At 31.9% G+C, this 24885-nt stretch overlaps 2 protein-coding genes across 3 annotated transcripts; one reads left to right on the top strand and one right to left on the bottom strand.

Moving 5' to 3' along the window:
- The first annotated feature begins 941 nt into the window (after positions 1–941).
- Positions 942–21215, top strand: LOC126856878 (cubilin-like). Its single transcript, XM_050605796.1, has 53 exons — positions 942–1083; positions 1382–1511; positions 1583–1771; positions 2030–2086; positions 2180–2320; positions 2388–2491; positions 2783–2933; positions 3054–3296; positions 3401–3716; positions 4076–4398; positions 4768–5118; positions 5263–5416; positions 5528–5718; positions 5791–6310; positions 6443–6668; positions 6868–7185; positions 7258–7418; positions 7783–8118; positions 8341–8828; positions 8928–9320; positions 9669–9939; positions 10045–10311; positions 10406–10917; positions 11212–11407; positions 11511–11882; positions 11976–12172; positions 12380–12531; positions 12692–12880; positions 12976–13157; positions 13312–13530; positions 13616–13762; positions 13877–13952; positions 14196–14307; positions 14393–14552; positions 14726–14965; positions 15181–15254; positions 15391–15620; positions 15686–15898; positions 15969–16104; positions 16328–16661; positions 16871–17065; positions 17255–17411; positions 17493–17670; positions 17835–18086; positions 18278–18440; positions 18706–18920; positions 19136–19210; positions 19343–19407; positions 19488–19728; positions 19874–20036; positions 20299–20540; positions 20774–20885; positions 21040–21215. The coding sequence occupies exons 1-53, from the start codon at positions 1016–1018 to the stop codon at positions 21069–21071; spliced, it is 11229 nt and encodes a 3742-aa protein (XP_050461753.1). The 5' UTR covers positions 942–1015; the 3' UTR covers positions 21072–21215.
- LOC126856950 (transcriptional regulator ATRX homolog) lies at positions 20997–23238 on the bottom strand. 2 transcript variants are annotated; one of them, XM_050605990.1, is made up of 4 exons: positions 22938–23238; positions 22460–22594; positions 21379–22220; positions 20997–21087 (listed from the first exon to the last, which is right to left on the bottom strand). In XM_050605990.1, the coding sequence occupies exons 1-4, from the start codon at positions 22940–22942 to the stop codon at positions 21080–21082; spliced, it is 990 nt and encodes a 329-aa protein (XP_050461947.1). In that variant the 5' UTR covers positions 22943–23238; the 3' UTR covers positions 20997–21079. The 2 variants fall into 2 exon arrangements, with proteins under 2 accessions (XP_050461947.1, XP_050461946.1); XM_050605989.1 differs by lacking the exon at positions 20997–21087 and having other exon boundaries at positions 21281–22220.
- Positions 23239–24885: the final 1647 nt, after the last annotated feature.

The raw sequence follows: 24885 nt of genomic DNA, 5'->3' as shown, positions 1-24885 counted from the left end.
AAACATTTTCGTCGTTAAAAATTATATATTAAAATATTTTTAAATATTATATTATTATTTATCGCTTATATTTAACAGTAAATTGATCTTTAATATTTGCATCAATATTTTTTTAAGTAAAAAGAAATTTAATTCATGATGCATATAAGTGACAAATAAATCACAAATAGATTTGATTAAACATTATAAAACGTGATTCTTATCATTTGAATAATGAGTTTTATGTCTTTAATATTTGAATTTGATAAAAATAGTAATATCCCGTTTTTATTAAATTTTGATTTAAGGAAGCGCTATTTTTGATATTTGACCAAAATGTCAAATAGAAAATGCAAATTTGGGACATTCTGTTTATACGATATTATATTATATCGTAAAATATTATATTATATTATACAAAAAAAGAGAGTATATTTTACAGCTTAGATTAATTATTTATTAAATGATAGATGTGTCACGAAACCAGATTTTATAAAAATTTGACGAGAAATAACTTTGAGATAAAAATTATTTTAACTTTTTACCGATACAAATCACGCACATTTGGTAACATCTAGCAACAAAGTAAAAGCGTGAAAAAAAAAAGAGTATTTGTAGAATTATTTATTAAGTCTCTTAGTGAGTAGTTAATTTCAATGATATTTTATTATATTTATTGTATTGTTTTATAATTGTTATTATAATATATGTATGCACAAATATGTATATGCATAGACAATAAATATTTTGATAACTTCTAGAATATCGTTCTTTACATGCAATGATTTTTCAATGGCTTTTTACAGTAAATCTATCTTGCTCAGCATGTATAATTTATAGATAGCAATCGTAAACCGATATTGGGTGGATTCCGATAAATCTTTCAAATACGCCCACTCAGGAGATACAGACGCGTGCGATGTCGGCTTCACGGATCAATCTATTACAAGCTGTCTTTTCGACAGGAGTTCCGCGAGAGTGCAACAAGGTATGACTGGATAATATTTAGTTTACCGAGTTTCAAACCGCCACCGGCATGGCTTTTACATCGAGATGGTTCTTGTTATTACACTTGAGTTTCTGCGCAGCATGGATGGACGAGAGGTATGTTCCGTGATAAGAAAATATATTGTTCTCGTCTTATATCGTCTCTCATTTGCATTTGTATAACGTTCATCATATGTCGAGCCAAGTAAAAAAAATTACCATGGATTTGCTTATAATCGATACGATTAATAAAAATAGCGATTTGAATATATGTATCAACGGAACGATACATAAAATGTTTGACACAAAATTTATATAAAATATGTACAACCGTATAAATGTACTTTATGTTTGATTTTATTATTCTTAAACTTCATTTTTTACGATTTTACATAAATATATAAAATCTTTACAGACCTGTTCTGGAGGCTCAAGATGGACATCTAGTAATCTCCAGCGCAAAGGATAGAAACATCACGCTGAAGATAATAGGGGGCGGTTATGTGAATGTCAATGAGATCAATTTACTTCACGTTGCATCAGCGGTAATGAACATATATCTAACAGCGTAATCGAGATACAATCAATTAACGCGTAAGTCTCCATGCCCTTTTAGGCGCAAAATGCGACGCGGGTCATTGACAGGTGGCGGATGGGATACTTAGCCGAGATAGAGAGCTCTCTTCACCATTTAACGTCTATAGTGACAGGCTCCACAGGTTTACAGAGAAGAGTCGCTCTGCTCGAGAGGAACATTGCTATGAACAGTACGATTCGCTCAGAAAACAGATCACGTGAATATCCGGTAAGAATATATAATGAGCGATATTAAATTAACGGCTTGCTGTGGCATATTTTGCTACAATACACTTTCGCATCAAAGTGCGCTAACAAAAACATTATTTCACGTATGAAAATATTTAAAAAATCATTACTTATCTTACTACCTAAATTTTCTGCGTTTTTATACTTTTAGTAAAAATTATTGTTAAATATTGAAATGAAAAAAATAAATTACATATTTACTGTGTCAGATTATTTTTACAAAATGATATTTTTTTAGAGTTTAATTCCATTGCCGCCTAGATTTAGAAGCACCATTCGTCGTGTCAACATTCGAGTATGTATACTGCAAATTTATTGTAAATAATATACAAACAATGGACTTATATATAATTAAATTAAAAATGTGCAAATCTATATCTATTTTTAGCTTAAATCATTAGAAGATTCACTGAGAATTATGCAAATACTGCTCCGAGAAAATGAATGCCAAAGTAATCCATGTCAAAACGGCGGTACATGCGAGGATCTCTATGATGCCTATCAATGTCATTGTCCATCAAATTGGGAGGTATGCAAACTTGCTGTGTGATAAGAGCGCGTTAACATTTTATGAGAATAATTCACGATAATTTTAGGGCCCGAATTGTATGACGGACGTCAATGAATGTGCAAGATTTCTTGGTACAGAACTTGGATGTCAAAATGGGGCAACGTGTCGTAATTTACCTGGATCTTATCGGTGTGCAACATTAATAATTATATTTGCCATTACAGTAATTAATCTCAAATCTCGGAAGTCATACCTTGAACATTTTTGTTTAACTATAGAGTTTTTAACAAATTTATAATAAGTGTTTTTCGCAAAAAAATTATATTAAAAATAATATACTTTGTAAATAATTTAAATAATTTAAAATCTTCTATTTTCTTTAATTCTATTACTTTAAATAATTTTACTGAGTCTGGCATCAGTATGTGGTTCTTAGATATATTGAAATGCGCATGTATATAATATCATATTTGATACTAGGTGCGACTGCTTGCCGGGATGGTTCGGCCTTCATTGCACGCAGAAAACATCGATTTGCAATACGGAAAATTCCGAGGCGCTTTGCGGCGAGTATGGTGTGTGTGTCGCCAAAAGCAGTTCTCCGTTGGGCTACACATGCATTTGTGATCAAGTACGCTTTTCTATTTTTCATCTTAAACGTTGATTTCAATCAACCTATATATCTCGCTCAAAACTCGTGCATAAACCGCTATCTGCGTAACAGACGTGCGCTTTTATTTATCGTTCTTAGGGATGGGAGAGCGATGGTACGAGCCCAGCTTGCACCAAGGATGTAGATGAATGCGCGGCGTACCATCCACCCTGTTCCGTAAATCCACCGGTATCGTGTCACAATACGCGCGGTTCATTTGCCTGCGGCCCGTGCCCGCACGGTTACAGCGGAAATGGCTATTATTGCACCGACATTGATGAGTGTCTGATTAACAACGGCGGTTGCAGTACCTCACCTCACGTACAATGCATGAACACAATGGTAAATGCTGCGACTAGACTATATTACATCATGCATAATATAAAATTATTATCATTCTATTGTACCAATCTATATTTCATTACGACGTTTTTAATTAATTGCAGGGTTCTAGGGTGTGCGGGCCCTGTCCTCCAGGATATCGCGGTGACGGTGTCAATTGCATTTTTGTCGGCGGTTGTGCCATCAACAACGGCGGCTGCCATCCGTTAGCTACATGTAGGGAAAATCCGTCACTTACAAGTTCTTATGTGCTATGCCGTTGTCCAACGGGTTACGTAGGTAACGGAATGGGACCGAACGGCTGTCAATTATCTGATGTGTCAGTTAATACAGCGTGCTCCAGCAACCCCTGTGTTTATGGCACATGTGCGCCAAACGGTGCAAATGGCTTTACTTGCACATGCAATCCGGGATATTCAGGTACGTATTAGGGAAGAGAGAGACGGAGCGAGGGGAAAGAGAAATAGGTCCATAAACTTACTCGTAAACTATAACGCTCTGTTTCCTACATCTCTTCAAATAGATAAGATATGAGATTGATTCATGTTTGGCGAATACACACTGCAAAATATATATTTTAAATATTAAATATAAAGTATACGAGGTCGAAAAAAAATTTTAAAAATTATGTTGCGGAAAAAAATTACATCATCTTGCTCTAGAAGTTTTATCTTATTTAAGATGACTATTTTATCTTATTTTAATGAATAAAATGTAAAATATTGAACGTTTATGCATACTAATATATCGTATTATTTTCATCTTTTGTAAATATTTAGGAATTACATGTAATATACCGGCCGATCCATGCTCGCCGAATCCGTGTCGAAACAATGGTATTTGCATCGTTTTAAATGGACAAGCAACGTGTCAATGTACATCTAGCTTTACGGGAAATAGGTGCGAGACACCACGACAAACATGCGGCGGTGTGTCACGAAATCCTATAGGAACACTTCAATTCCCTATGGGAGGTAGCACCTACCAGCACGGATTGAGCTGCGCATGGGTATTAATTACCGATTCTTCTAAAGTTCTGAACGTCACCTTCACGGCTTTCAATCTCGAACAGTCCACGGATTGCAAGTTCGATTTCTTACAGGTGTGATATGTGCTAACATCGCATTCGACAGTTTTAAAAGTTTTGTCAACTTCTTATTTCTATTTTCGTAGTAAAGTTATAAGTTTTGTAAAGTCTAGAAACTATATCTTACACGGTATATATATTTGCGTTCTGATGCGACAAAAAGTAAAATATTTGTTTCAGTTGTTGATTTGATACTCGTTCTACAAAATTGTTACTATTTGTAAATTTTTATAATATACTGTTTAATCTCAATTTTTAACCGTACTAGATAAAAAATTGAAGTATGAAAATCTATAAGATAAAAAAATATTGAAAAAAAATATAAAGTATAAAGAAGAAAAATATAAAGTAATATTTTCTTCAAACGTACGTACACATTTTTAGATTCACGATGGTAGGAATGCTGGTAGCCAAATGATTAATAGATTTTGCGGTCACGCATTGCCTAATGGAGATGGAAATATAATCTCGTCCCATAATACTCTCTACTTATGGTTCCATTCGGACAGCAGTATATCTCACGATGGATTCACTTTACATTGGAATAGCATCGATCCTGTTTGTGGAGGCACTTTAGAGGATGATTACGGTACTATCACGTCTCCAGGCTCGCCAGGAAGATATCCTCCAAATAGGGACTGCTTTTGGAGAATTTCCGTTGAACCATCGAAAAGAATCCAATTCCATTTTGGTCAGATGATGCTCGACGAACATTGTGATGCCGACTATGTAGAGGTAAATTTTTCGTTCTACTCTATAGATTGACCGGCATATAATACTATATGAGTAACTTGCTAGATTATTTTTTTTTTTTTTCATGTACATGACTTGAAAGATTCTTATGTAATTTTGTTTTTTTTTTTGTTTGGTACTAAATAGATTTTAGGTTTAGAAGAAGAACGCTTAGGGCTTTTCTGCAATCACACTCGTCCACCGCCTCTAATCACACCTACTTTTGAAGCGACTGTTCATTTTCATTCTGATGCTGTTGGTCAAGACGCTGGCTTTCAAATTCATTATTCGGCGATTGAAGGTATTTAATGAAGCGATTATTTGTTAATTAATAATGTTTTAGAATAATTAATAATGATTTCATCATTTGAAAGAATTTAGAAAAATTTAGAAAAATAATTTATAATATCAGGTACTCCTGGTTGCGGTGGAATTTATACAAGTGCAACTGGAACAATCAGCTCGCCCGGCCATTCATCATCTTATCAACCAAATTTGGAATGTGAATGGAAAATACAACTGCCAGTAGGCGAACGAATCAGAGCATCATGGTTGCGATTTGATCTTGAACAATCTTCCAATTGTCAATTTGACTTTGTCGAGGTAATCTTTCAGTTTTCATTTTTCTATTATACACGAAAAAGAACGTAATTAATCTCATTTATACTCTTGCAGATTTACGACGGACCTAACAAATTTTCTCAGTTACTTGGTAGATATTGTGGATCGGATATACCGCCAGCGATCAAGTCGAGCTCAAACAATTTAGTTGTGATCTTTAAATCTGATTGGTCTTACCAATTGGAAGGTTTCACATTGTCCTACGAAACTTTATGCGGCGGCGAATTTCACGAAGAAACCGGAATTCTCAAGTCGCCTTTCTATCCAAACACTTATCGTAGCTCGAGAACGTGTATTTACGAGATTATACAACCGTCGAATAAAGGAATTGTATTAACCATAGAAGACATGGACATAGAAGGTAGAGATCCACCGAATTGTTTCTACGATTATATCGAGATTTATGACGGTGGTGATGAAAATGCAAACAAGCTCGCTACATTATGCGGCAACCAAGAACACATTCCAGACACCCCATTCTATTCTACACATAATTTTATGTACATAAAATTCACAACCGACAACAGTATCGAGGGTCGCGGCTTTAAAGCAAATTACACAACCATCGATCGCAGTAAGTATATTGTAATTTGAAATAATAATTTTGGATATTATACATTTATCATATGTATAAAAATGTAATAATTAAATCTTCTTATGTAAAAATGAGTCTTCGCAAATAGTTAATATTATTATTCTTGTTAAGGATGTGGTGCATTGCTAAAAGAATCAACCGGAGTGATTCAATCTCCCGTTGAAGAAGGAGCTTATTTCGATAATGAAGAATGTATTTGGACCATTCAAGCACCTCCAGGATACGTAATACATCTCACATGGTTGTCATTTAATGTGGAATATCATTCTAATTGTATCCATGATTACGTCAACATTTATGAAAATTATACCTCACCTAATGAAAATATAATAGCCACGTATGTCAGAATAGTATCTATGATTCTTTTATTTTTAATTATAAATAGAAAAATTATATTACTGCTGTTATCTGAAAAAGTTAGCAATCTTATTACTATCATACGTATTACCTACGTTTATTTTTTTTTTTAAACTTTACTTTAATGCATAAAAAGCTTCTTTTTTATATATAATATATGTGATAATTATATATTTTAGATATTGTGGTAGTACTAAACCGCCCGACGTAATGACACAGGAACGTACACTTACTATACTCTTCCACACTGATTCGAGTATTTCGTTGGAAGGATTTACCGCCACATACGTTTTCATAGACGTTACAAAGGTCTGTGGCGGTCGTTATTCGAAACCGAACGGCGTTATTAGATCGCCAAATTATCCTGAATATTATCCGAATCACAAGGATTGCGTTTGGATTATTCAAGCGCAAAACAGACACAGAATTACGCTTACAATTAATCACTTTGAATTGGAGAAACATATGAATTGTGCATTTGATTATTTAGAAATTAGGTAATTAATTTAAAATTATTCCGTTGCTTTTTTATATGTGCAAATAGTTATCTTATATTTTTTATATTTCAGGAATGGTGGATATGATTCCGCACCGCTAATCGGTAAATTTTGTGGCACAGAAATACCCACTGAAATATTAAGTCAAACCAATCAAATGTACATTAGATTTGTCTCGGATTTCTCGAGATCAATGCAAGGTTTCGAGATTCAATGGGATAGCACCACAGAAGGTAGCAGCTAGAGATAAATATTTAAATATTTCTTTTAAAAATTTTCAAGCAATTTAATCATATAAAAAACTTAAATTTCTTTAAATATTATTGAAAATTAACAATTCTTTAACAATCTTGAAAATTTTGAATGATCTTAAGCTCTCTTGTATGTAAATTGATTTAGAGAATTTCCTTACTTATTTAAAAATTTTCAATATTTTTAAAAATTTCTTGATCCAGAATAATAATCTGAATGATTCAAAATTTCTGTTATAAATTCGAAATGATTAAAATATTTTTTTTTGTTATAATAAGAGCGTATAAAGATTCTGATAAAATTCTATGGTGTCTTAAATCTAAATTTATATGCTTTTTTCTTTAGGATGTGGTGGTACGATGACAACGGTCACTGGCGATATTATGTCTCCAAATTATCCCGAGCCTTATTCATCGAATGCAGATTGTTACTGGAAGATAGCCGTGGCGATGGGTAGTTTGGTCCAAGTCGTAATAATCGATCTCGATCTGGAGGAACATGAAAAGTGTCGATATGACTTTATCGAAATATTTGACGGTATTACTCCTCGTACAAATGGAAGACGTTATTGCGGTACCACGTATCCAAAAATTATTCAATCTAAATCCAATCAAATGACCATTCGATTTCGCAGCGACTATAGTCTTCCTGCCCGGGGTTTCCATCTGAAGTACGAAACGCGTAAGTATGCATTACACACGTTGATGCTACATAATTATTCAGCAATATTTAAAAAAATATCTCTTGCGCTGTGCTAAAAAGATTTTTGATTATAATTTTACATTGTCAATTTTAGAGTATAACATTTTAATTAATTATATAAAATTTAAATCAATTTTTTATTACTGTTTATTTTATCTATAATTATATTACTTATAATAAAATATTATTTTTACAATATAGAATGTCACAATAAACTACATGGCTACTACGGTGTGATAGAATCACCGAATTTTCCCAATGCATATGAGCATTCAATAAACTGTAGTTGGACAATCGAGGCTCCACTTGGCAATACGATTAATTTAACTTTTTCGCACTTTGATCTTGAAAGAGGCACAATAGAAACTTGCGCATTTGATTATCTGCTAATTATGGAAGGCGATGATGACAATCCCAATACCGAGTTGGGTCGATTCTGTGGGACAGAGCTTCCATCGAAAATTAATTCGACACAACATCAAGTGTTTATAACATTTATCACAGATTCCTTTATTGCTTTTAATGGATTTCGACTCGAATGGGCGGTGCACGGGTGCGGCGGATATTTTAATAAACCGTACGATACATTCACATCACCTGGATACCCATCTGCTTATCCGACAAATATTGTTTGCGAATGGATAATTGAAGTGGATTATATGCACAGCGTCGAACTCACTCTTTACGAAGTAAATATATCTGAAAACATATCAATTTTGCAAATAGAAAGAAATGGTGCTAAGCTAAATAAATAAATTTTGAAAATTAAATTTTTTTTTTTTTTACAGGTGAGCACTGAAAAACGGAAAGGCTGTTACTTCGATAAAGTTCAAATTTACGGTGGAAACAATGCGGATGCGCCGAAATTGGCCGAGCTTTGTTATTCAGAAAAACCAGTGATTTATACTAGTCCTGGAAATAAAATGTTTGTAAAATTTCAGTCGGATGTTTCTTACGCTGGTCGAGGATTCAACGCTAGCTATAGAGTCGTTCCTATCGAGTGTGGCGGTAAATTTACAACAGACTCGGGTATTATTCATTCGGCTAATTATCCGCAGAATTATCCGCATGGTCAGAATTGCGAGTGGTTGTTGGAAGTCGATAGCAATCACGTTGTAAATCTCACATTCCTAGACTTTGATATGGAGCACAGTAGAAATTGCACTGATGATTACGTTAAGGTATGTGTTATAATTAAAATAAATGTGTGATATGTGTTATATTTAAAAAATAAATTATACAAATGCATTGTAAAGTTCCGAATGTGTTCTCATTTAGAGCTTTTAAATCTAATAATAAGAATTTGAAAGAGCAAACAAAGCAATTAACGAGTGTTAGTAACATATAAATTGACAAAATCTGAATTATAAAAATTACAAATGAAATTAAAATAATAAAATAAAAAATGCAAACATTTCAATCTTCGATTGGACTCTCTTTAGTATTAGAAAAAATAATAATAATAATAGCAAGCAAAAGCTATTATATTCTAATAATAATAAACGTTCTTGTATCTTGTATTTTCTTAGATTTTCGATGGACCAACGAAAGATGATTTCTTATTGGGAACTCATTGTAACAATCAATTGCCACCGTCCTACATTTCGTCTGGTAATCAGATGTTAGTAGTTATGCGAAGCGATAGTATGATTTCAGCAAAAGGTTTCAAAGCTCAGTATGTTAGAGCCTGCGGTGCTCGCATAATCGTGAAAGATCACGGTTTTCTTACACCCTCGAGTGGATACACCAACGTACACGACAACACTAATTGTACATGGACGTTGATAGCTGAAAATCCAGGTAAATATAATTCAATTTTTGTCTTAATTTACATATTCGTATGGGAATATGGATTTCTTCTTAAATTTTAACCAATTATTTTCTAAATATCATTTTTTGTTGCAGCCGATCACGTGACTATTACGTTCACACATATGGAGATCGATCCGACGGGATCATTCATCGATTTAGAATCCTCTCTAGGTCCCTGTTTTTGGGAGTATATCCAGGTATTCGAAGGTGAGAGCACAGATGGGCCGTCTTTAGGAAAATGGTGCAACAATGTTTCGCCTCCGCCGATTACGAGCACCGGAAACTCGCTCACTCTTCACTTATTTGTACGTTACGAATTCGCTGGCCACTTTGTCGCCAGCTATTCCGTCTTAAATACAGGTATGTTAATAATATAGTATATAATAATGTGGTATATAAAAGATCCACAAAAACGACGTTGAACAATTTTTATAATCTCGTTTATATCTTTCAGCATGTGGTGGAAATTATACTTCTGAGCAAGGCATGATTACCTCGCCGGGTTATCCGAATAGCTATCCATTGAACGCAGAATGCGTTTGGATGCTGAATACATCTCCCGGCAACAAGATCACTCTCTCATTCTCCGAGTTTGATATCGAATCGAGCGAAAATTGCGATATGGATTACCTCGAGATACGGGAGGACAGCGGAATTGGAAAGCTCATTGGCATTTTCTGCGGAAAAGATGTCTCGGCAATTACATCCTCCAGCAGATTATGGATTAAATTTAAGAGTGACGATTTAGGCACCGCCAAAGGTTTTGTAGGCGAGTATAATTTTATCGGAGGGAACGAACTCGAGGGACCTACGGGACGCGTTACCTCGCCATTGTATCCGATGCCTTATAGGCGTCCAGCTACGTTTTCATGGCGTGTCACAGTCGAAATGAATTCGATCATACGCATTGAATTCACAGATTTACAAATAGAAAATATTGGCCAATTATGCTTCTCTAACGTTAAAGTAAGTATCATCATGGAACGTGATAAAACTTAAAATAGAAAGCATATATTGTGAAAAATAAATGTAAATATATTTAATATATAAATAAATATTTTATACAATATTTAATTAATTTAATATATATATATATATATATATATATATATATATATGTAAATATATATTTTTATATTGTATATTATTAATATATTAATGTTATCTTCTAATTTCTTGATTTTTTACGATTAATGAAATTGGAAAGTTTATTGTGTAATTTAAATTATATATTAAACAGTTTTATTTATTTCTGGTTAGATATATGATGGGTATAATGACGAAGCAGTAAGCTTATTAGAAGTATGCGGCTATACTTTACCAGATCCAGTACAGTCATCAAGTAATGTGGTTTACATCACAATGAAAACTGATTTTGTTAGACAAGGAAATTGGTTCGATCTCACATGGCTTCAAATACCAAGAGATATTTCTTCAGATAACAAAGAGATCAAATGTAAGTTTGCTGTATATTTATATAACTATTTTTGTCATAAATAAATATATAACATAATTATATTATTATTTTTTCGCTAACAATTAATTTTATTTCTTCGCAGTGTCAGAATGTAACAAAGAAATTGCTCTAATGGGTGAACGCAACAACACGTATGCCTTCAGCTCTCCTGGCTGGCCAACAGGCTATGCTGCCAATCTGCATTGCAGCTGGGTTTTTACATCGCCACCCGGGACACATTTGATGTTGAGAATAATTACCATGAATTTAGAAGAAAGTAGCGATTGCGTAGCGGATTCGGTTTCCGTTTATTCGGGATACGCATTGACATCGACGAGCAATGCTAATCTGCTAAATAGATTATGCTTAGCAAACTCTACCTGGGTTCAAATCAAAGGGACCAATGTAATGACTGTGAAATTCGAATCAGATGCGTTTATTAATAAGACCGGCTTCAGCGCATATGTATATCGAGGTCTCAAATATTTTATTTTTATCTTTTAACAAGATTAATTTTTCATTGCAATAAAATACTTATATAAAAAAATGTTCTCACATTAATGTTTAGATTGCGGAGGTAACTTGACTGGTCCGAATGGCGTGATTGAGTATGACAACTCCACTTCTACGAGAGCAATTCGCACATGGCGTTTCACTTGCGAATGGCAAGTGACGGTGAAACCCGGTAGAACAATTAAAGTTCAGATTACCGATATATCGATACAAGAAACACCTGATCATTCGTGCGGTGATAATTATTTACTAGTTAGTAAATATATTATATTTTTTATTCATTTTATTTCCATTTTTAGTGTCAATAAAATTACAAACAAAATATTAAAGTTTCATGTATAATACTTTGCAAAATTATTAATTAATATATATTTGCAAACCAAAATCAATTTATATGGAAGCAAATTTAATGTTTAAAAATAATCTATATTCTTTAGCTATATAATCTATATTCTTTAGCTGAAAAATGGAGATGGAATGCTTTCGCCTCTGTTAGGCAATGGAAAATATTGTGGCAATGTAGCACCACCGGAATTAGAAACCACTGGAAATCGTCTTTATGTTAAAGTTACTGGCACAGGTTATCAATATCGCTTCAAACTCACTTACAGGTAATTTTTACATGTTTCTCTAGATTGATAATACATATATATTATATATACGCACATATATAATTATACGTGTATGTCTCTCTATAAAATACATATCTGTAACGTATGAAACGTTTATTTTAATCTTATATTAATATCATTTTATCTTTCTATATTTTAGAGAAGTAAGTATGAACTGTGGCGGTGAGTTTGTTTTCACGGACAAACAGAAAGAATGGCAAATATCATCTCCCAATTATCCAAACATCCCTCCAACCTATGCAGAATGTACTTGGACAGCTGTTGCTCCAGCTGGTGAAAGGCTTTCTATTCACTTCTTGGAGAGATTTGATTTAAGTTATTCCGAAAAGTAAGATATGAGATTATATTGAAAAATAAAATGAATTTCTTAATTAAAGATCTTTACTGTAAAGATGATGTTTTCATCATATTAATATTTTTTAGCTGTGAGAGAGAATATGTTGAAATAAGGGATGGCGGAACTGATGGTTCAAAGTTCATGGGAAGATTTTGCAAGGACGTAGCACCCAGTAGTATGACTACCACCGGCAACATGATATATGTTTACTTTTATACCGACTTGCCAGAACCCAAAAATGGCTTTAAAGCTAAAATTACATCAGGAGGTAAATGCGCTTTAATGCTTTTAAAGCAATGCACTTATTAAATTTTTAAAATAATCAAGTCAAAACACAATAGCTTTTAGAAAGAATCTTCCATGGAATTAAGCATATATTTATGCTAAATCGGATAATATATGTACGTAAATTTTTTGTGTAGAAGTCTGTGGTGGAATTTTGCGCAGTACCAGTGGCATTATCACATCTCCGAATTATCCAAATTCCTATCCTTTAAATCAGACTTGCAACTGGTTGATAATAGGACCGACGGATCATACCTTGAAATTAGAATTCCGCGACATACAGCTTCCTGGTTTTCGTCGATGCCTTTCGACCGATCACGTGAAAATTAAAGAAAAACTTGCAGAAAATAATACGAGTAAGTAATTAATTGTACAATAAATTAGAATTACTTCTATCAATTATCGTGATGATGATTGGCTTAAGACAATATTTCTTCGCAGTCTCAGAAATTGGAACTTATTGCGGTCTTCAAAAACCGGGTGTGATTGAAACATCGACAAACGAAGCATACGTGTACTTCCACAGCGATAATAGAGAGTACATAAGTTACAAAGGGTTCAGTCTAAACTTTACCGCTAGTCAAGAAAGTTAGTAACCGTAAAATAAACTTTATTAAGCAATTCTCAATTGCACAATTACAAACTTTATTCGATATGTTATCCGTACAATCTCGAATTTTATGTCATATTATTTGCTTGTAGCGTGCGGTGGTTTATTAACCGCAATGAGTGGAATAATTAAATCAGCCGGATATCCTAATCCGCGCACACGAACAAGGTAAATTATTGAAAAAACACGAATCTAAATTCATCAAATTATCAAAATATTTTTCATGTCAAATGTCTGTTCAATAAAAAATTAAAAATGTATTTTTTATACAAATAGTTATAAAATCATATTAATAAGTAAAATAAAATTATAAACATTTATTGCAATAAATTACAAAAATTAGTGATTAGTCAAAAATTAAAACATTATTCGTACAAGTTTTGCTTACACAAAATATTGATGATATTGCAGACATTGTAATTGGCGAATTAAATTACCAGTGGGTTATCAAGTAGTGGTAAATATTTTGGATGTAGACATCGTTGACGATCCTGGAGCTGTACAAGTTGGTTATGCACTTTCGGTAAATAATGTAACATATGGCAATAAAATATAAGAGAAATTATTTCAAGGAAAAGAATATATATCATAATTTTTTCTCTTTGCAGTTCTATAACGATTTCAACTTCAGATCAAAGATAAAAACGTTAGGACAAAGCGCTAGTACAGAAGAGATTAGGAGCTCCAGTAATATTATGATTATCAACTATTGGTCCTCCGCCGGGCACCGAGGTTTCAAACTTCGCTACACAGCTCAAGCTCCAGCTCGTAAGTTTCAAAAGCAATTATTGACAATAATTTAATCCATCAAGCATTACAATAACGCAATGTAAACTGAAATATATTTTCCAATTATATTTGATTTTCGTATAACTATTATAAAAAATATAAGTAGAAACATATAATTTATTAATTTTTTTTTGATAACGCATTATCCGTAGCTTGTGGTGGAAATCTAAGACAACTTGAAGGAAATATAACGGGTCCTACAAGTCTGCCGTTTAATCAAACCTCGTATGTCTGCTACTGGACATTGGAACCACCTGAAAATATGATCGGTTCTATTTATGACAATCGCACGACACTGACAATAAAAGTCACTGGCTATTTAGGCAGATCTGAAAATCATGCAAATATTGTTAGAAGAAATTGCATCTATAATCAATTCATCGAACTTCAGGGTAAAACAAGAGATACTATTCAATTTTTCAATCTTACTCAGTTTTTTTTCTCTCTTTTTCTTTTTCTCTCTCTCTCTCTCTCTCTCTCTCTCTATCTGTATTTTTTAACAGTAATTAACAAAAGTAAATAAAAGTCAACCAATTATAAATGTGCATTATATGTACAAAATGTACAAAAATACAAATTTACAAAATGTAATCACTAAATATTATAGATGTTGGAATGTTATGTGGAAATCTAACGAAACCAAAATATTTAAGAAGCCCGAAAATGGTCAATATGTTAACGGTAATATGTCATTAATATATATTTTATCGCTTATAAATAAAAATCTTAAACGTTTTTAAACGTAAACTGAGATTATTCATGTTTAATATTAAGAAAAGATGCAGAAAAATGAATTTTAATATCTATTAACCTTTAGATAATGAACGGCACTTATGGAGAACGTACAAATTTTAATCTGCAATATCAATGGCAAGCTTGTGGTGGTATTTTGGGTGGTCCAACTCACACTATCAGACCACCAAAGAATATTTCTTATCCGATAAACTGTGTTTGGCATATAAATTATCCAGATGGTGAAACAGTCAAACTCACTTTTACTAAACTTGAACTTGAAAACAATTGTGACAAAAACTACCTCATTATCAAGTACGCTATTTTATCAAATTTTTTATTTTCGATTAATTCTTGATTTAATCTACATTCATTTATAGGAATGGCGGAGCGATGGCACCGCAAGTCGCAAAGCACTGCTTGCACGCTGCGAGCCAACTTCAGAAATATAATATAAATAGTATATCGAATCAATTGTGGATAGAATATTACGCGTCGGAGAATCAAAGTGATTTCGAGATTAATGTGGAGTCTGTCAACATAGGCTGTGGCGGATCATTACGCGGTCGCAATCGCGAAATTGCATCGCCCGAGTAATTACTTATGATAACAAAACACAATTAAAAAAAAAAGATTGCTTAATAATATTTTTAAATATTGTAGATTTCCCAAACAATATCCAAACAACGGCGAGTGTACGTGGGAAATAATTGGTGACAATGGATATTCCATAGGTTTAACTTTCATCGATCGTTTCAGTCTGGAGACTAGTCCTAATTGCGAAAAAGATTATGTACAGGTCTAATTATTATATTAAACTCTCTATTATATCTTCATTATTATATTATTTTACACAATTGTCATATTTTTATCATATTTTTATATTACATATGTATGATAAATGTTAAATATTTATTATCATTATTCTATTTATAATCTCGCTGTTAAAATAATATTTTCGTAATAATGTATTAGAAACTTTGTGTATTAAAGATTATTGACGATAATATTATGTTATGCAGATATTTGATTGGATCATGGCAGACGAAAATAACAATAATGGCGAATGGAAAAGTCTTGGCAAAGTTTGTGGCAGAAATCCACCTACACCCTTTAACTCGACGTCGAACCGTATGAAGGTGATCTTTCATTCAAACGAGGCAGTACAATCGGATGGTTTTCGTGCTGTCTGGAACGAGAATTGCGGCGGTATTTTCAAAGCTACCGAGAGAATTAACATCATTCAATCGCCCTCATATCCAAACTTCTATCCACCAAACGCGTTCTGCAATTACACCATCGTCGCTCCAGACGAGGACATTATCGTTCAGTTCACTGACTTTCAACTCGAGCGCGGTGAGTAAATCCCTCCTCCTCTCAGCCTGTGATGAAACTCTGTGCATTATGTGCTACTGCAAGCATAATGTAGCGCCTATGTAAAAAGCCTTTTATTAAAGCTACGATAATGTTTGAGATATGAATAAAGTGAAGAGGAACAAGAAAGATTGCAAAATAAAAATAAAATAAAATTATAATATAAATCATAATAAAATTAATTTTGACAGGTCACGGTGATTGTCGCTTTGACAATGTCACGATCATAACGGAAAATCCGTTTATGATAGATATGGAAAGTGTGGATAGTTATTGCGGCAAGAAAAAACCGCCACTTATGAAATCTGTCTCATCTATACAGATTATCTTCATGACGGATAAATATTCGCAGCGAAGTGGTTTCCAATTTAAATATTTCCTCAACAGTAAGTTTTTCACGAATTTTCATATAGATTATGAAAATACATGATTTCTTAGAATATATTCTAAACAATAATTTATAATTGCTAGAAAATACAATAAATGCGGTTAACATATAACATATTTTCGATAAGAGAGTTAATAAGATAATTACAAGAAGATTAAAGAAATAACAAAATCAATGTAATTAACAGAATGCGGTGGTATAATTAGACACCCAACCGAACTCAAGCCTTTGATGCACGGAGAAGAATATTTTGGACGTATGAATTGCACTTGGATCATTAACGCACCGCAAGAAAAGAGCGTACTTATACGATTCGAAAAGTTCATCCTCGAGTTCAGTACAAGGTAAGCTTTCATATTTGTCATCCATATTTATTTATATATTATTCAATTTTATCAATCAAATTTTATCGCGATTTTTTACAGCTGCTACTATGACAACGTCGCGATTTACGAAGGTGCTTTGGTTAAATCTGATAAACGGATAGCTCTGATTTGCGGAAACTTGACCGAACATTTACCAACATTTAAATCCGAATCCAATTCTATGGTCGTCAATTTTAACGCTGACAGCACGAGGCATTTCGCGGGTTTCTCGGCCAAAGTACTGTCTATCTTACTTAATGTTACTTGATTATATTATTACAAAATTTCTATCAAAATTGATAATAACAAGTACCGCATTTTTTATTACAATCATTGTTTGACTTTCTCGCTATCTATTTTGCTAATATTATAAATGTGTAAATAACAATAAACAATTTTTAGGTGCTGTTTACAACAAGTCCAGCCGAGGGTTGCGGAGGATTTATTAATATGACTTCGATTCAATCTAAATCGTTTAAAACTCAACAGGCGACAACTTATCAATCATTTGAAGAGTGTCATTGGACTGTGGTTACATCGCCAGGCAAAAATATTAGATTTACTATCAATAGTATGGATATAAAAAATTCAACTAATTTTAGTAACCTTACTTTCATCAATCAAACTGATAAATGCAACGGTGATTATCTTGAGGTAAGTTTGCACTCGTATCTGATAAGTATTTCTGTAAGAAATAAACTGATAACATTGCATTGCAGCAGTGTATATAATGCAATATCGCATGGTAGATAGCAAAATAATATAAAACAATTGAAATAAACAGTTTCTTGTTTGGCTTAATTTATTATACTACGGAAAAATATCGTTCATCTTATTATTTTCAGGTTCGAGATGGCGGTGGACTGTATGCCAGACTTTTAGGCCAATTTTGTGGGAATGTATCACCACTTCCTATAATATCTACTTCAAATATGCTGTGGATTAGATTTTATAGCGATGGCACTACTGAAGGTGCAGGTGCAACGGCTACCTTAGATGTAGTTGATTGTAAGAAATTTTACTATTTTGAGAATTCATTATTACACACATTATTGTATATAACAACATTAATTTTAATATGTAATTTGTTTCATGATAAATTTAATACCTCGAAATATCTTCATTACTTTTTTTCTATCAGAGTCTTTGTTATTTCTATTAACTTTCTTTAAAACATGTTGCAACTAACTAAAAATTCCTATATTCATTATATTCTCGATTATAAATTTGCTTTTTTCTTTCATTAGCGTTTAATGATATTTTTTTTTTACAGCATTGTGTGGCCTAAATAATCGGGTAGTAAACGAAACAGCGCAAATACTCACTTCTCCGAATTATCCAAATATGCATACAAGTGGAACACAATGTCACTGGATCCTACGGTATCCTGATAAGTATAGTGATAGACTGCGAATTCGATTTATAGATTTCGATATGGCAGACTCTAACAAGTGCGAGAACGAGTATTTAGAAATTAGTGAACAGAGAGTAAGTACTTAATAAAGAATAAGCACTTTTAATGATTCGCTGATAATATTTATTTTAAAGAGAAAAATATGATTTCTCTTTTAATAATAGATATTTAATAATAGAATATTTAATAATAATTTAAAACTTTTCTATAATTTATATATATATATATATATATATATATATATATATATATATAAATATAAGGTTGTTATGTTTTTTTTAATTATTAGAAATACATAAACGAAGGCTTCGGGACAAATTTCATTTATAGTGGCGTAAAGCAACATCCGATAACCGTCGAAATGGTAAGATCTTTCCCTTATCAAAAGTGTATTTTATTTTACTAAAGAAATTCATTTACATTTTATGTACAAGTATACTTTATTTTATTTTATATTTTATTTAAACTTTATACTTATACTTATTTTATGTTTTAGGGCAGCCATATGCCTGTCTCCTCGTACAAATATTGCGGCAGCGTATTGCCACACGATTATTACAGGTATTTCAATTTATTCTATTAAATGATTATATGGTTAAGATTAGAACATTATTCTAAATATATCGATTTTCCTCCCATAGTTACGGCGACAGCATCCAAGTAACTTATAAATCGATGTCGAATAATCATAAAGGTTTTAAGCTGGAATATAGTACAGCGAATTGTGATCGAAATTACACGAGTGAACAAGGACGTATCTTTCATCGTGGATTTACAAACTGCTGGATCACGATTACCGCTCCGGAAAATCACACCATTTCTTTGTATTTTAACCAATTTAGCGTTTACGATGCAGAGCATTGTACGCGGAATGCAGTGCAGGTATATACGTCTTCTTACTGCTTGACTAAGTACATAAAAAATCAAAGATTATATACACGGTGTTTATTTACTTTTTAACAAAAAAATCCAAAATTTATTCTTACGATGCATGAGTATTTTTCAAGTAAATTTCTGTGTCTCATAGGTTCATGATGGTAACTCCAGCGGACCGCTTATATCAACGTTATGTAGCACAACAACACCAAGTCCAATTTTCAGCACCGGCAATAAACTCACTCTGCACTCCTGGACCGAGGGCACCAGTTTTTATCAAAGTTATGACATCATTTACACGACTACGAATGCAGGTATGATGCACATAGAAAGGGACAAATCTCTCTGTCTCCCATTCTCTCTTTCTCTCCCCCATCGTATCCGATTAATACGTGCTACCAGATGCGGAGAAATTACAATGCGATGATTTACGAGGTTGCAGCAGCATCGAGATACGCGCTCGTGAAATGTTGCGGTTTATTTTCGCGCGAGAGAATCCGATTATACGATGTCATTTCAAACGTCGCATGCATGAAAACAATGTATATATGATGTCTCAAAAACGAAATTACGCAGGTCGAGGTTGCGGCGGTCGCATATTCAATTACGGCGGCAGATTTACCTCGCCGTTATATCCCAATATATATCGCAACAATACCGTATGCACTTGGGATGTAAGCGTGCCGCGAGGCTCCAGGATCATTCTTCAGTTCCTCGTCTTTGACATCGGCACGAAGCAAAATTGCGGCAACAATAATGTCAAAATTTACGATGTTGTTCCTAGCGGAGAAATTTTACGCAGCACTTTTTGCGGTGGAGTAAGTTGTTTCATAAAATAATATATATTTGTGAACTGCATTGACCAATTATGCAATTGATAAAACTGATTATCTAAAGAAACGCGAGTAAAAAATTTTCTGTAAAAAAATTTTAAACTTCTAATTTTTTTTTTAGATCATATATTTTGGAATTTTCGAAATCTTTTTTGTAACATACATACACACACACACACACAATTCAGAATATGTAAATAATGTTATTTTTTGCATAGGATGATCCAGCGAGATTGGAAATCGATACTGATCGAATTCTTGTTAAATATTCTTCGACAGTGAATAATATTGGAACGGGATGGGTTATTACATTTATGGCACAATCTATTGGTAAGTAAAGATTGATCTTTGCACGATTATATAGTGAATTTTTCTACTTATGATTTATAAATCATGCAAGCGTACGATTGAAATATATATATATATATATATATATATATATATATATATATATATATATAAAACTGTGAAATAATATTTTCAGTTCATCCCATTGATATAATTGATAGCTGGTAAGAGGAGCATCAACAGTCTGTAAAAAGTAATGTTTATAAATTAAAAATTTAACGGCAGAAAGATGTTTTTTTTCTTTATGTATAATTATGTATAATTTATGTATAATTAATTGTAAATAATCAAAATAAATAGTATCGCTTGATATAGCGCGCGACATCATTTGAGAGGATAAAATTAATATGACACGATAAAAATAATATAGATTAACATAAAGTTATACACAGTTTATGTCTTTTCTTCTTTCGATATTATAATGTTTTTAAATGTTATATCAAAATATTACAATATTATTGTTTAAATACTGTACATTTTTTGTCTTGTTCATCTTGAACTGGACAATTTTCTTCGTTTTCTGTCTCGCTTTGTTTTATCGTTTCCTTTTCTTTTAAATTTTCTATTTTATTTACAGTTTCATCTTCTTCGATGGGATTTGCTGCTTGTTCCTCTTCGGTTTCCTTTTTCTCTTCCACTGTCTTTCGTTTTTTCTTACTTTCCTTCGATATTTTCTGAGCCTTTTGTTTCTCCTTCTTGTGTATATTTTTTTCTTGTTCGGAATCCTCAGATAAATCAGTTTCGACTAATTCTTCCTCAGTTATTTCGGACTCCGTCTTTCTAGGTACTTCTTGTTTCTTTTTTCTATCATACTTTGTATTTTTATTTTGTTTATCAACAACATCCTGAGCGTTTTCAGAATGTTCTGATTTGGAACGCTTTACTCTTTTGTTTTGAACCTCACCTTCTTTGATGTTTTTTACTTTTTCAATATTTTTCGATTTTTTCTTGTTCTTTCCTTCTTTCAAGTTTTTCTCCAATTTTTGGCGAATCTCAGAATTCTGAGAAATTTCAAAATGCTTCTTAGATTCTTTCGATTGTTCTTTGACGTTCTTATCTTTCTTATTTTGTTTATTTATTTCCGTTTTTGTCTTATCTTTCGCATGTTTCGGTTTATCTTCGGAATTTATTCCTTTGCTTATCACTTTAATATTTTCCTCACGTTTGTTTCGTTTGTTTTTTGATTTCTGCTCTGATTCATTAGAATTTTTTGCTTCTGAATATTTTTCGGAAGGAGTTTCAACATTTCGTTCCAAGCTACTCTTTTTCTGTTTTTGTTCTTTATCATGTTTGTCTTTTCTTTTCGATTGTTTATTTCTAAAAAAAAGAGTCAATGATAAATAATAGGATCAATCAATGAATAATATTAATAAAAAATATGTTACAGCTTTGAAGATAATAATTTTTATTTTTATTTATTAATTTAAATCTAATATTATATATTTCTTCAATTTTAAGTTTCTTTAGTCTGACGCAATACGACATAAAATAAAGAGATTAAATGCAAAAATATAAATAGATATATTTTTTGCCTTCTGTTTATCAAGTTCACTCACCTTGTGTTATATTCTACATTAACTTGTCGTTTGTCATTATCGGCTTTAGATTCCACATCTTTGTTTGATTGTTTCGCAAAAGCTTCTGACGCAAATATTGCGACTAATAAAAGCGCAGATAATAATATCCACAATCTACAAAGATCGAATTTCATTTTTTTAAATTTTTTCATATCTTAGAAACAAAGTCGATATTAAAATGTAAAATGCACTACATTATGATAAAATTTTTTTTGATGGATCGATATTGGATCAGTACAATAAGTGATTATTATATACAATGCATGAATTATGCAAATCAATATTTAAATAAAATATTTACACCAAAAATTTTTTAATTCAAACGTATGTTTCCATCATTTATCATAATATATATAAATCTCATGTCAACGTAAGAAATATGACTTTTTTCTTCAAAAATCAAATTTCTCTGTTTTATATATAAATTTAAATTCTTCAAATAAAATATTTCTCTTACCGCATTGTGTATATGATAATTTGCGAATTTCACTTAAATCACACTTTTATTTTCTTTGCAAAAATAATCACGGGGCCAGTCTGGCGTAACACTATCTCTGTTCAGATATTACTTGCCCCTTATATCTCTGTACGTTGTCATTAATGTCAATAATATCTCGATAACATGTGTATTCCACCAGTGCCGTTAGAATGTCGATATCGCGAGTGCTATCTAAACCAGATCTGTACAGAAATTATAATTATAAGCGTGACGTGCGCAAAATGCGAGGTTCAAGCGTCAATACAGATTTTCCGACTGACTTTACATGATCATAGATGTGACCTAAAATGTCTTGGAACGTGATAAGATAATAAACATTTCCCACTCTCCTCGTCTTTATCTCTCTTTTTATGTTTCAAATATTTACATTATTTAAATATTTATGTTATTTAAACATTATGTATATATATAAAACTCTCTCTCTCTCTCTGTCTCACGTTTCTTATATCTCAATTAATTTTTATTTTCTATAATAGTAAACTAATATATTTAAATGGTGGATATATCTTACTAAGGATATCTAATCTAATATCAATAGAGATTGGCTGACATTTTAAGCCTGTTCTTATCTTAGTTAATAAGCTTAGTTATCAAACTATAGTATATGTATAAGTGGAGTGTAATAAACAATCGCAATTACGTGGATATTCCAAGTATCTTTGAAAAGGCTTAATTAAAAAAAAACTTAACAAAAAAGAACTTAAAAAAATATTTTTTCTGTCTATGATATCTATCTATGATTGAATTAAATAATAAATGATAAATTTAGGTGATATTTGCATAATATCATGGTAAAAAAGATTTCATTAAAGAGTACACATAGCCAGGAGAGGGAGAGAAGAGAAAGGGCTATATAATCCTGTTTTTCTAATTTTAAAAATAGTATAAATTTAATATTATAATAGTCCTAAAATCTATTCTTTCTCTTTCTCGTGAAAACTGTTCTTTTATTAATTAAATTCACATAATTGCTTTATTAAAATTATATTAAATTATAAGTATTATACAACTGTCTATAATCTTAATAAATAAATTACTTTCATATACATCAAACAAATCACAACATCAAAATATATTTATTAAAGTAAAATTCAAGTAAGAACATTTCAAAACGCTTTCAATCAAGCAGTTATCATTATATTAGAGAACATTAACAGATCCACAAAATATAGCGTAAAATACGCAATACTAACCATTTATTAAAATTTATTTAAAACGCAAGAAATAAAATATTCAGCATTAACATCTCCTGAAATGCTATTATTTCGTATGAACAATTAATTGATTATCAGCTCGCGCAATTAATTGACTTCCATAATTAACGATTTGCAAGTGTATCGAAGCAACGGCTATACATTAAGTAGATAATTTCGCATGATTTATTCGAAGTAGAAATCGAAGCGACAGGAGATAAGAATTATAAATTATTGTTTCACGATATTTACAAGAGATAAAGTATTTTTTTAAATATTATTTTTAAATTGAAATATACTTTAAATCGTGTTTTAATTTTCTCATTAATTTAAATGCATAATTTGATCAACTAATTCAAGTAACAAAAAGTTAATATTAATATTTAAAATTTTTTTTCCATTAAAATAAACAAACATTGTTTGTGCATATTATTACTTGTAATGCAAAATCGCATTATGCGATGCTGATGAAAATAAATGGTTATTAATGCAAATGAAGAATAAATAAAAATAATAAAAAATAACCAATTTTATACTCACTTTATACGCTGTTTTGAAACGGCAGAGTAAATTCGAAAATTGCGCGATTAACTTTGCTGCGTCACCTGCTGCGGTCAACTTTACGCGACCTTTACCTATGGTTGTACCTACATTCTCACATATCGTGATACATCGGCTGTTTATATACACGTACATACATTTTGTGTGGTTCG

Source organism: Cataglyphis hispanica, chromosome 20 (genome assembly GCF_021464435.1).
Source record: "Cataglyphis hispanica isolate Lineage 1 chromosome 20, ULB_Chis1_1.0, whole genome shotgun sequence".
Taxonomy (NCBI): Eukaryota; Metazoa; Arthropoda; class Insecta; order Hymenoptera; family Formicidae; genus Cataglyphis; species Cataglyphis hispanica.
Note: the sequence above shows the minus strand (reverse complement) of the source record. Positions and strands in the feature narration are given on the sequence as shown.